The sequence below is a fragment of the Myotis nattereri genome (assembly GCF_964212035.1).
Source record: "Myotis nattereri genome assembly, chromosome: 11".
NCBI lineage: Eukaryota > Metazoa > Chordata > Mammalia > Chiroptera > Vespertilionidae > Myotis > Myotis nattereri.
Window position 1 is genome coordinate 67682031 of NC_138086.1, and position 14071 is coordinate 67696101.

The window sequence follows — 14071 nt, forward strand, 5'->3', positions numbered from 1 at the left end:
TCAGGTGGAAGAAAGATTAAGAACTGTTCTACCACTTTGAAGACATAAAATTCTCATGTCACTTATCAGCTTAAAAGTATTTAGAAAACAATTCGACTTTTGTCCTCCCCTCCTGAGATTGAAATGGTCATGTCTAAAGGGAAAGGAGGCAATTTACCATGCCATCCCAGCACCCATACCTAAGTAGTTTAGAGAATTTAAGTTAATCTTCAATATTTTCTTTTGGCATAAATTAATTTATGGTAACCAGTTAAGAGGGGGAAAAAAACTTTCATATTGGAATCACTTTCTAGACCTTATGGCTTCTGTTGAAGACAGAGAAACAAGAACTTTTAGACGACGAGATGAAAATAAAAATCAAGTGTAAAAAAAATAATTACAAAAACAAAGGTAAAAAGATTATGGTTATCAATTTTAATATTTATTGAAAGGTGGAAGACAAGGAAAATCCTCTCAAACTCCAAAAACAAATCTTGCACCTTTGCTAAGTGTAAAATGAATGTTGAGATACTTGCTTTACATGACAATGAACTTGTCAAAAAAAACCAAAAAAAAAAACCCAAACTGAATGCAATTTAGCAAAATAGTGCTAACCTGTTATTTACAAAGTGATCTCACCTGCCATGTGTGTTTGAGAAAAAAAACTGTTACACTCGGGAACACTAATGAAATACTTTGAAGACTTAACCCAATAAATCTTTCCTACCTTCCCAAGACCCACCACCCAAAGTTATAGAGTGTACTGAAAATGAATATATGTGGAAGCAAACATAAGTATTTCCAATAATCTTACACACATGCACACACACACATAGATGTGCTACATTAACCTAATCTTTATTGAAGGTCAACAGCCTTATTGACAAGAAAGATAATGAATATGGCTTTTGTAAAGTTTTCAACTAATTATCATAAATGCTTAATTCTTTTGCTAGCTAACCAGCTAACCTGAGTATTGAATATGTATTACTTAGATAGTTAAAAGGGTATAAACAAAAGTAATTTTTAAAAAAAGTACTGTCATACATACCACTGAGGTACTTTAGTTTTTTTCTAACCGTCTATGTATCAATTTCATAATTTACGTAACTATTCTATATAGTATAAGATCATATAGAAGCTGTATCTTAAATGTGTTATTGTGCTGGTCCAAGACATTTGAAATAACAGCAAAAAACCTGTGTTCTGATAAAGAACTGGAATGTACTGACTAGGAAACCATCGATACGCTGCAATATTGAAATAGAAATTGTGTGTCACAAAAGTAGTCAAAAAATTCTCAGATTGCATCTGAAGAGTATTTTAAAATCATAATCCATACAAGGAACTTTAAACATTATTCAATGTAACAAGGCTATATCTTGAAAACTGAATTTGAAATTGATTTATATTTCACGTCCACAGAGATGTATTTTACAGAACAAATTTTCACAAGATGGAGAAGTTTGACTTTAGGCTATATAGGAAACAAAAGGAAACCACTGTTTTGTTAGATGTATCTTTAAATTTAAATTAAAAGTTTCATTTCATTCCGGCCAGTGTGGGTCAGTGGTTGAGTGTTGACCTATGAACCAGGAGGTCTTGGTTCGATTCCCAGGCAGGGTACATGCCCAGGTTGTTGGCTAGATCCCCAATAGGAGGCATGTAGGAGTCAGCCAATCAGTAATTCTCTCTCATCACTGATATTTCTATCTGCCTAACCCTTCATATCTGAAAGCAATAAAAGTATATTTTAAAAAAATAAATATTTAATTAAGGCTCGTATATTTTGGAGGGATACCCAAGATATTTTATTACAGTATGATCTTATCTATCTATGTGTATGCTACTGGAAAATTGGAACTAAAATCCTGTTAAATATATTACCCTTCAATTAAAACCAGAAAACCAGAAAAATATCCCCTATTTCTTAATACTGGTTTGTTACAAACTTTTCTCTCCTGAAATGGTAGGTGCAAATACATAAATTTAGCTTTAAGAGGAGATTAAGTGAGGGATAGGATAAGACAGTAAGATATAAAAGAAAGTCCTTATTTACATTATCATGATTTATATCTTCTTTATTCCATGAAGATTCCTATGTTGTAAATATATTGATTTCCCACAAACCATTGAGATTTTCAACAATATTTGCCTACTCTTTTCAACTAGGGGCCAGAAATGATATAATTGCTATCGTTTATATTTTTCTGATGAAATGCCTCTTTCTAAATGGCTTCTTCCTAACCAGAAAAATAAGCAGTTTTATGGGTATCACAAATGAGGCTGGGGCGGAAAACACTGAAATGAGAATAGCAACTCTAGCCCAAATGGCAGCACAAAGAACCCCAGTTGAAAGTCAACAACCAAAGTATAAGCCCAGAAAAATAACAAAGACAAAATAGATTTGTAATAAGCAGAGTTGCTGAAATCCATCACTGAAGACAATTATTTTAATAATCTTTAGCTAGGCACTGGCAATCCTGTTTCCTACCCCAATTTTACTTTCTAGAGCTTCTTTTGAAAAACAAATTCAGTTGACCCTTGAACAAGAGTTTGAACTGCGTGGATCCACTTAAACACAGAATTTTTTCAACTGACCTGTGCAATTCAAACCTATGTTATTCAAGAGTCAGCTATACTCTGTTATTTACCTTGCTAGGGTAGGCAGAGGGATCCTTAGAAAAAAGAGAGAATACTTTTTGTTAGCTACATCTCTGTATGAATCGTGTCCTTATTTTAAGTTTTATATTTGCCATATTTTCTACCTGCTTTGCAAGAAAAATGTAAAAGGATTTTAACTGCCATAATTAAACTTTCTGTAAATATGTTTTACTCTACTGTGAGGTATAGCAAAGGTGCCTATTATTAAGAAAGTCATCTCAACTTATCATTCCATACACTACAAATAAAATTTATGTTAGGGCTATGTAATCTGGCCACAAAACTTCATTAATTAGAAGGGTTAGATATCACTAACAGACTTGTTTTGCCCAACTTTACAAAATTATTTCTGTTACCTAAACTGCTTTCTTAATGTTGAATATAAATATTTTAAAATGAATTCCTGGGAGTAGGGCTACAAAGTTTCACACATTCATCTTATTCAGCAATTTAAGAAGTTATGTAAAATGATATATATATATTCCCATACATACACACACATAAATATGCTTTCATAACTGAATCTTGGTTTTAAAAATGCTTACACAATGTGGGGAATTTAAATATTCACTAGATTTGAATATGTACATTTGCTCTCCTTTACCATTCTAAATGGATACACCAACAGACACATGATAGATTAAATAAATGATTTAACTGAACTATCAGTTTGTCTTTTGCACACCCAACAGAAAACATATTTATTATGAACCTTTATTAAGTGGCTCACATTTCAATATAAATCACACTAAAAAAAATTTTAAAGCTATTTACACTACAGTGCTGACACATTTAAAATGAAAAAAAAAAAATTGGTATAAATAAGCTCTATGGAAAAGCCTTAAATTGTTGAAAAAGAATTCTGGCTCATATTACTCTATATATATATATATATATATATATATATATATATATATATATATATATATATATGTCAGCTCTATTCTAAAATCTACAACTCCAACACAAATGACTTTTTAAAGACTCCATTTGTTTAAACCTGCAATGTTTACAGTGCATCTGGCCCTAAGTGCTTTGATACTTCACAGTTATGGACAGGCACTGAGGAATGTTACAAAGCTACATAAACTATATTTCGTAACAGACTTGAGAGCAAGTCCTTGGCTTGCTTTCATAATTCATGAATCTTTATTACATTATTAAGTTGTTTTTAAAAAGATTTTAAATGGTATGTACATATTTAGCACAAAATGTCAACATCTTTTCTATTTTGATGTGAATGTACTGAACTGTTGCCTTGTGTGAACTAGACTTAAGAGACTTTCAGGGCACAATTCCTCCTTTAAGTCTTTGTTGCTATTTTCAAATGTGGAGTCCACTTCAATCTTAAATTCTGTAAATTGAACATGATCCAATTTTGCTTTAACATTCTTGCCATCCATATTATTCGGTGTTCTAGTCTCTTCAGAAACATAAACATTCACAGATTCTTCATTGATTCTTACAGATGCAACAGGTTCCTGTTTAATCTGCTGTACTTCATATTTAGAATGAAGTGTATCTGAAAAAATAGACTCCAAAGAGGTTTTGCTTACAGCACAAATCCTATCGTCACTGTGAGGTCCAAGAACTGATGATATAGAATCTGGTGATGTGCCCATTTCATGAGTATCTGCATTCTGAGCAGTGTTCTCCTCTGAGTGATATAACTTGAGCCGAACATGCCATGCTAAACTACACACAGCTGAAACTGTCTTGAACTGATGAACAACATTCCTTGGAATAAAATAAATGTCATTATCATACAGTTGAATCCTGGCATATCGAATGCCTTCTCTCCTCAGTTGATTAAGTTTTGCATCATCAACCCATTGGACACACTAAAAAAAGAAACAAGGAATAGCAGTAAGTCTTTTTCACAATAAAAATTCAACTGAAGACAATAATGGTTTTAAATATACCTGGGACAGTGGAGGTTCATGTAAATCTAACTGCATTCGTTGAACTACTTCTAAGAAATCTTCAGCATGAAAACAAATGACATCTTTGGTTATTCGGGGTTGATCAAGCCTAAGAAAGAATATGAGATAAGGAAGAATATGCCATTAATGTTTCATTCTGTTAAGACCTTATTAAATTCAAATTAAAAATCGTTTACAGTCAAAACCAAAGTACTGTTTTAGAAATAAAGTTAAATTATAATTAACAGACCACTTTTTTTTTTTAAATATATTTTATTGATTTTTTACAGAGAGGAAGGGAGAGAGATAGAGAGTTAGAAACATCGATGGGAGAGAAACATCGATCAGCCGCCTCCTGCACATCTCCCACTGGGGATGTGCCCGCAACCCAGGTACATGCCCTTGACCGGAATCGAACCTGGGACCTTTCAGTCCGCAGGCCGACGCTCTATCCACTGAGCCAAACCGGTTTCGGCAACAGACCACTTTACATATTTAAACAAAGGGGTAATAAAATGGATTTCAACCTAAATAGATTAAAAAAAACAACTAACTTCAATTTATTATAGCTATGTGTAACCACAGTTTGAAAAATTAAAACTATCTGAACTGGTTAATTATGTAAATAAAAAACTAAGTATTTTGTATTAAGTTAAGGTCAATATTTCAACAAATTAAGTGAGAGAGTTGAAAATAATATATAAAAATTAGAGTTAAATATGGGGGAAGGGAATATTTTCTTTCAATAAAGACATATATAACTATAATGATACTTAAAACCCCTAAATAACTCTTAATGAAAGGACTAATAAACTGTTACCACTCTATTTTCTTTTAACATCTATCTAAATCTATCTACCTACCTACCTACTTACCTATCTATCTATCGTTCATCTCACCTAAGGATATTTTTCCATTGATTTTTAGAGAGAGTGGAAGGGAGAGACAAAGAGAGAGAAACATCAATGTGAGAGAGACATATCGTTTGGTTGCTTCTGCATACACCCCAACCAGGACTGGGGATTGAGCCTGCAACTGAGGTATGTGCTCCTGATCAGAACTGAACCTGGGACCCTTCAGTCCGAGGGTGACACTCTATCCACTGAGCCAAACCAGTTAGGGCTATCTGCTTGTCTTTAAATATAACCCTAGAAAAATTCCCAAATTCTTTAATTAATTAGGATTATACAAATACATCTTCACAAAAAATGCAGAGGGGAAATTTTTTTTTTTAATGAAATTACAAGCAACTAAATACAAAAACAAAAAATTATACCAAGCAAATTATAAACAATTTTTTCAAAATAGTGATAAGGAGAAAATCTAAAACTCATACATCACATTAATATATTGGGAAAGAAGGATGAGGATGATTGCAGGCTTCTCATGAAAGACAATGCACACCAGAAGACAACAGATTATCTTTTAAATATTGAAAGAAGAAGTCAATCTAGAATTTTATAGCTACAAAAAAATATCTTTCAAAATGTGAAATAAAAACATTTTCAGACAAACAAAAGCTGAAAGAATCTGTCACCAGAAGACCAGCACAACAGAAAATGTTAAAGGAATTTCTTCAGACTGAAGGAAAATGATACTTAGATGAAAATATAAATCTATTCAAAGGAATGTAGAGCACAAGTAATAGTAAATATAAAAGGTATTTTAATCTCATTTTTAAAATCTCTTTGGGAACACTTCCTTATAGCTAAAGTAGCATATTGGGCATTTACAGCATATGTAAAATACAAATGTGTGACAATAATTAGCAAAAAGTCCAGAAATTGGGGGAGGGGAGTTAATAAATGGCAGTATGGTATATGAAGCTAGATTCTCATAATTTAGAGTAGTGATGGCGAACCTTTTGAGCTCGGCGTGTCAGCATTTTCTTTTTTTTATTATTATTAGTTAAGGTATTACAAATGTGTCCTCATCCCCCCCATTAACCCCCAACCTCCCCTTCCCCCCCGTCAGCATTTTCAAAAACCCTAACTTAACTCTGGTGCCGTGTCACATAATAGAAATTTTTTGATATTTGCAACCATAGTAAAACAAAGACTTATATTTTTGATATTTATTTTATATATTTAAATGCCATTTAACAGAAAAATCAACCAAAAAAGAGTTCGCGTGTCACCTCTGACATGAGTGTCATAGGTTCGCCATCACTGATTTAGAGCAACCACTAATAAGCAAATAGTGAAGGTATAAGGAATGCTAAAAAATACAAGAAAAGGGGGAAAGGGAATAAACAAGAATCAAATGGGAAAAAGATGATAAATTTAAATCTACATTTAATGATACATTATATGTAAATGGTCTAAATCAGAGGTTCTCAACTTGTGGGTCGCGACCTCTTTGGGAGTCGATCAACCCTTTCACAGGGGTTGCCTAAGACCATCGAAAACACATATATAATTACATATTGTTTTTGTGATTAATCACTATGCTTTAATTATGTTCAATTTGTAACAATGAAATTGGGGGTCACCACAACATGAGGAACTGTATTAAAGGGTCGCAGCATTAGGAAGGTTGAGAACCACTGGTCTAAATACTCCAACTAAAAGACAGTTTATCACTGAATTTTTAAAAAATCAAAATAGCCGAGACCGGTTTGGATCAGTGGATAGAGCGTCGGCCTGAGAACTGAAAGGTCCCAGGTTCGATTCTGGTCAAGGGCATGTACCTGGGTTACGGGCACATCCCCAGTGGGAGATGTGCAGGAGGCGGCTGATCGATGTTTCTCTATCATCGATGTTTCTGGCTCTCTATCTCTCTCCCTTCCTCTCTGTAAAAAATAAATAAAATATATTAAAAAAAAAAAGAAGCAAAATATACGGTATCTACATGAAACAATATAGGCACACAAATGAAAAAATAAAGAATGGACAAAGACTAATCATGAGAAAGCTGGACTGGATGTATTAACATCAAAGTAGATTTCAAGACAAGGACTATTACCAAGGATAAAAAGGACAGTTTATAATGATAAAGAGGTCAATTTGAAAAGAAATAATAATAATTCTAAATGTGTAGTTACCTATTACCAGAGCTTCAAAAACTATAAACCTTGAAAACATGCTTAATTAAAAAAGCTAATCACAAAAGACCACATATTATGTCACTGCATTTATATGAAACTAGAGGCCCGGTACACAACATTTGTGCACTAGGAAGGGGGGTCGCTCAGCCTGGCCTGCACCCTTTTGCAGTCCAGGAGCCCTCGGGGGATGTCCAACTGATGAACATCCTTAGCGCTGCCGTGGAGGCGGGTCACTGCACTCGCCATCCGTGAGCCTGGCTTCTGGCTGAGCAGCGCTCCCCCTGCAGGAGCGCACTGACCACCAGGGGCAGCTCCTGCATTTAGCATCTGCCCCCTGGTGGTCAGTGCGCATCATAGCGACCAGTCCTTCCTCCATTTGGTTGATTTGCATATTACCCTTTTATTATATAGGAGGATATCTAGAATAGACAACTACGGAGAGAAGAAAGCAGACTAATGGTTGCCTAGAGCTGAAGAGGATGTAATAGCTAAAAAGTCCAATCCATAAACAAGTGATATCTCTTTTTGAGTTAATAAAAATATTCTATAATTGTAGTAATAGCTGCACAACTATGGGTACACTAAAAACCACTGAATTATATATACTTTAAATGGGTGAACTGTATGTCAATAAAGCTGATGTCAAAGAAAAATACAAGGGAAAAAACCCTATCAAAGCTAAAAGGAGAAATATAATCAAGTTAAATGTTACAGTTGGAGATTAATAACACAAAAGTGAGTAGGAATACAGAAAACTTGTACCACACTATCAACAAAGTTAACTTAGTTGTGCTTAATAAAGCATTATACCCCCAATAACAGCAGAATATACATTCTTGTAGGTGTACATAGACCATTCATCAAGGTAGTCCATAAAACAAACCCCAGTAAATTAAGGACAAATTATACATAGTATGTTCTCTGACCACAAGGGATTTAAGTTAGAATTCAAACACCCCCAAAAAAATCTAGAAAAATATTCTCAAATATTGAAAAGGAAGCAACAGTCTTCTAAATAATTCATGATTTTTTTTAAAAAAAGACATCAAACAGAAAACTTAAAAAATTCTGAACTGTCTATATATATAAAAAGCCAGCGACTGAAACGCCATAACGACCGGATGCCATGATGCCCACTGCAGCCATCGAACAGGCCCTATCTGGGGGTGGGGCCGGCTGCAACCTCCCTCAGCCCCTCCCCTCAGTCGGCCCCACCCCTGATCTGCCTCTCCCACCCCGATGGAGGGTGGGGCGGCCAGCCAACCCCCCCACAGCCCTTCCCCCCAGCTGCCCTGCCCCATGGGCCCGCACCACCCTGATCAGCCTGCAGCCCCTCCCCACGGCCAGCCCCACCCCCCGATCAGCCCCCACGACCCCAATCAGCCTGTGGACCCTCCCCCCAGCCTGCTCCCCAGACCAATCAGGTGGGGCTGGCTGGTCAACCTCCCCTGGCACCATTCAGGGGCAGGGCTGGCTGGCCCACTGCCCCTCCCTATGGCTGGCCCTGCACCCAATCACCCCCCCACCCCAATCAGGGGTGGGGCCCACCGGCCAATCACCCGTGGCCCCTCCCCCCAGGCGGCCCCCCACCGTCTCCTCCTCCCGACTGGCCCGGCCCTCAACCGCTGACTGGGGCCAGGCCAGCTGGACCCCACCCATGCATGAATTCATGTACTGGGCCTCTAGTATAATAATTAAAACACAACATCAGTATATGTGGAATATAGCTAACATAGTGTTTAGAAATTTAGTTTTAAATACTTATATTAAAAAAGAAGAACAAGTTCTTTCCTTAAAAAAAAAATAAATAAAGAGCATTTGTGTATCTTTTGTAAAATGCCAGTTCAAATATTTGTCCAATTTTAATTGGATTGTGTTCTTATTTTTGAATTGTAAGAATTCTTTATATATTTGGATACATGTCATTCACACATATGCATACACACACACACACACACACACACACACACACACACTTCAAATATTTTCCCCTAGTCTGTAGCCCACTTTTCATTATCTTAATGATATTGTTTTCTCTTATGTTTCATGAAATTTTTGCCTAGTGCAAAATTTTCTCCAATGTTTTATTCTACAAGTTTTATAGTTTTAATGGTTACATTTATTTCTATGATCCATTTTAATATTTTTGTATTGTGTGAGATAAAAGTCAAGGCTCATTATTTTTTAATTTTTGTTTTTGTGTATGGATACCCTGTTGTTCCAGCATCATTTCTTGAAAAGACTCTTTTTCCCCAGTGAATTATTTTGGCCTCTTCACTAAAAATCAATGAACACTGGACACTATTCTGTTCCATTAATCTTAAAGTTTATCTTTATACCAATACCACCCTCTCTTATTTACTGTTGCTTCAAAGTAAGCTTTACTGGTAAAATGACAGGCAGTGTAGTGTAAATCCTCCAACATTATTCTCCCTCCATCTCTCCAAGACTGTTTTGCCAAGGTTCTTTGTATTTAAATAAGAAAACCGTATTAGCCCTAGCTGGTTTGGCTCAGTGGATAGAGCTTTGGCCTACCGACTGAAAAGTCCCAGGTTTGATTCCTGTCAAGGGCACATGACCAGGTTTCGAGCTTGATCCCCAGTAGGGGGCCTGCAGGAGGCAGCCAATCAATGATTTTGTCTAATCACTGATGTTTCTATCTCTCTCCCTCTCCCTTCCTCTCTGAAATCAGTAAAAAATATATATATTTTTAAATAATTTTATTGATTTTTTACAGAGAGGAAGGGAGAGGGATAGAGAGTTAGAAACATCGATGAGAGAGAAGCATCGATCAGCTGCCTCCTGCACACCCACTATTGGGGATGTGCTTGCAACCAAGGTACATGCCCTTGACCGGAATCGAACCTGGGACCCTTCAGTCCCCAGGCCGATGCTCTATCCAGTGAGCCAAACCAGCTAGGGCTAAAAAAATATCTTTTAAAAAAAAACATGTTAGATTTTATTAGGATTAAGTTGATCTATAGATCATTTGGGAAGGAACTGACACAATATAGAGTCTTCCAATCTATAAAGAAGGTATATCACTACATATATGTAAGTCTTTAATTTTTCTCATTAGTGTCTTATAGTTTTTAGCATCTGTCTTATATTTTTAAAATTTATCTCTATTTCAGGTTTTTATACTATTATTGTGTGGTATTATTTTTCTATTACATTTTCCAAATGTTTATTGCTGATATATAGAAATGCAATTGACTTTCAATATTGTCTTATCCCAAGACTGATACATTTGCTTATTAATTCTAGTACTTCTTTTGTAGACTTGAGGAATGAACTACTAATACATGTAACAACTTAGCTGAACCTCAAAAACATTATGCTAAGTGAAAGAAATCAGGCATCATGTATGATTGTATTTACGGAGGCAATACTAACCTTTGAAGACAAAAACAAACAAACAAAAAGATTAAAGAATGTCTGGCCCTAACTGGTTTGGCTTGGTGGATAGAGCGTCGGCCTGCGGACTGAAGGGTCCCAGGTTCGATTCCGGTCAAGGGCATGTACCTTGGTTGCAGGCACATCCTTACTGGGGAGTGTGTGGGAGGTAGCTGAATTGATGTTTCTCTCTCATCAATTTTTCTGACTCTCTATCCTTCTCCCTTTCTCTCTGTATAAAATCAATAAAATATATTAAAAAAAAAAAAGAAAAAGAATGTCTGGAGCTGATGTAAGGATGGGGGAGATTAACTGCCAAGGGATATGAAGGAAACAAAATGTTCTATTATCTTAGTCGTGGTAGTGGTAACATGCCTATATACATTTCTCAAATGTACATCAAACTCTGTATTTATAATGAATGTGTGTAAATGTTATTCAATGTAAATTATACTTCAAGTAGAGGCCCGATGCACGAAAATTTGTGCAAGAGTAGGCCTTCCTTCCCCCAGCTGCTGGCACTGGCTTCCCTCCAGCCGTCGGCAAGGCACCCGGGACCCAGGGGGCTTCCCTTCAGCCCCGGCTTTGTCCAGAAGGATGTCCGGTCTAATTAGCATATTACCCTTTTATTATTATAGATAGATGTTTGGATTTTTTTAAAAATTGGATTTCAAAGAAGCAACCTCAAATATATAAATCTACCAGGTGGCCAGGTGGTGTGGCTCAGAGCATCGACCTATGAACCAGGTCATCACAGTTGGATTCCAGGTCAGGGCATAAGCCCAGGTTGAGGGCTCAATCCTGAGTGTGGGGTGTGCAGGAGGCAGGCAATCAGTGATTCTCTCTCATCATTGATGTTTCTATTTCTCTCTCCCTCTCTTTCCTCTCTGAAATCAATAAAAATATATTTTTTAAAAATAAATCTACAAGGTAGAGCAAATGTAATTTTACAGTTATAAGGACACAAAACAGAGTTTATTCTTGTATTACCATTTTTTATTAATTATGGAATTACTTTCCATACAAACTGTAAACCTACTTTTGCTTCACCCTGTATATGAATCCTTCATAATACCTAGAGTGGTATAATTTGATCAATACTTCATAAGCCTATCTAGCTGATGATTTCTATAAAGTCTAAATCAATACTGGTCTTTTATTTCAAATTGGTATTAAGCCTGGCTCTAAGATAAAGTCAAGAATCAAGACTCTAATACCTCATGTCTTCTTGAGAAACATCAATCAGCTGCCTCCTGCACACACCCTACTGGGGATATGCCCGCAACCAAGGTACATGTCCCTAACCGGAATCGAACCTGGGACCCTTCAGTCTGCAGGCCGACGCTCTATCCACTATGCCAAACGGGTTAGGGAAAGCCATGCTTGCATCAGAGCCAAGAAGCCCTCTTATAGCACCAACAAAATTATTTTCTTGCCATCTTTAATATAGTAAGCAAATTGTATTTTACAATAGTGGGAAAACTCAAAGCTAGTAATATCTCATTCCAAAATCTGTCTCAAGCATATTCTTAAATCTCGCCACCTAACTTATTAGTCAAGTTTGGCAACAGTCTCTATACTATGAAATTGCTAGCCACAAAAGTGGTTTTTTATTCAATAGATATTTATTGGGAACTATGATGGGCCCATGAAGGATAGAACACAATCTCTAACCTCAAATCAAATACATAGTGAAGGAGAGCATATATACCAACAATAACTTAAAGAAGCTTAAAAGAGGTTTTACCAAAGTGCTAAGGCCATGAAACAGGAATATTTATCTTTGAAAGAAAGTGTAAATATGTAGCTAACTTTACTGAACACTAGATTTCACTCTAAATAATTCTTGATGCCATTCTTAAATCCTTCTTACCAAACATTCAAGAGAAATTTCATTAATTTGAAATAGGAGTTTGTGAGGATTTCCAGATTACAGGAAGAGCATAGAAGCTATATGGAAATAACTACAAATATTTGAAAATTAACATTTAAGTTAAACACAATTCAATTATTATTGAATTATTAACTATTAATACTGTTTTCTTAAGGATCTCTTAGGGTTAATTCAGCACTAGCTACTTTGTTGAGAAAATAACATATTCCAACTTAGGTTTCATACCTAAACAGTACTCAGTTTGAAAACAAAAACTTAAGAGAGCAAACATATCTTATAATATCAAGAGCTTTGCTACATGTTTTTTATCAATAAATGGAAATTTTCTTAATTATGGGATGATACCTTAAGTATATTAAAGAGACTTATCCATTTTCTTAATCTATAAAAAGATTCAAAGTGAAATTTGTAAAAATTATTATGCTAAATCTTAGCAGGGAGCAGCAAGGTAGAATAGTATAAAGAGAAAACATAAGAGTTTGGCTGGAGTCAGATCTGAAATCAGTCTCAGCTCTACCATTTATTAACTCTGTAACTATGATAATGTTATTTCACAGCCTTGAGCCTCAGTTTCCTTGTGTGATAAATATGGGCCTAGAAGTAGGTAATAAAAATCAAATCAACATTTGTAAATAGGCATATAGAAAGCACTAAGTGAATCTTAATTTTTCCTTTTCCCTTAGACAGGATCGTTGTTTTCACCTATAGTTACTTGGAAAATAAAATTACTTCAGTCAAACCCAAAAGGCTAAATAAAACTAGGTTCTAGTCATTGAAAATCTTTTTCAGTGCAGTTAAAATACCCAACTTTAGGGAAAATAAAATTTTCCCCCACAGAAAGGAGAATGATCGAGAAACTTCCCCCCCAAAAATTTAGAAGCCAAGAAAACATTTCATTAAAATAGCAGTAGTTAATATATACCACTCTCCACAGTGCACAGCCTTCAACACTCCAACTGCAGCTGTAGTCTGTCGTTCAAAACCTTGTCCTATATGATCTGCATGAGCTCTTGTCCTGTCTTCAAAGAGCATCTCACGGGGCTCACTAGTTCGAGGTAGGTACTGCAGGTTTTTTATTTCATTGGTAGTTCTGTTTAAAAAAAAATTACACTTATATTTTATATAGATGGGGGTAGGCTTATGTGTTAAGGATTAATTGCCCTCAAATAT

General features: G+C 35.6%; 1 protein-coding gene across 1 annotated transcript in view; it reads right to left on the reverse strand.

Moving 5' to 3' along the window:
• Positions 1–3744: 3744 nt before the first annotated feature.
• RSBN1L (round spermatid basic protein 1 like) overlaps positions 3745–14071 on the reverse strand; it is a 55077-nt gene continuing 44750 nt past the window's right edge. Inside the window, 4 exon segments of the mRNA XM_081102537.1 lie at positions 3745–3893; positions 3895–4484; positions 4566–4674; positions 13824–13991. Coding sequence (XP_080958663.1) covers positions 3845–3893; positions 3895–4484; positions 4566–4674; positions 13824–13991 — 916 coding nt within the window. The 3' untranslated portion in view covers positions 3745–3844.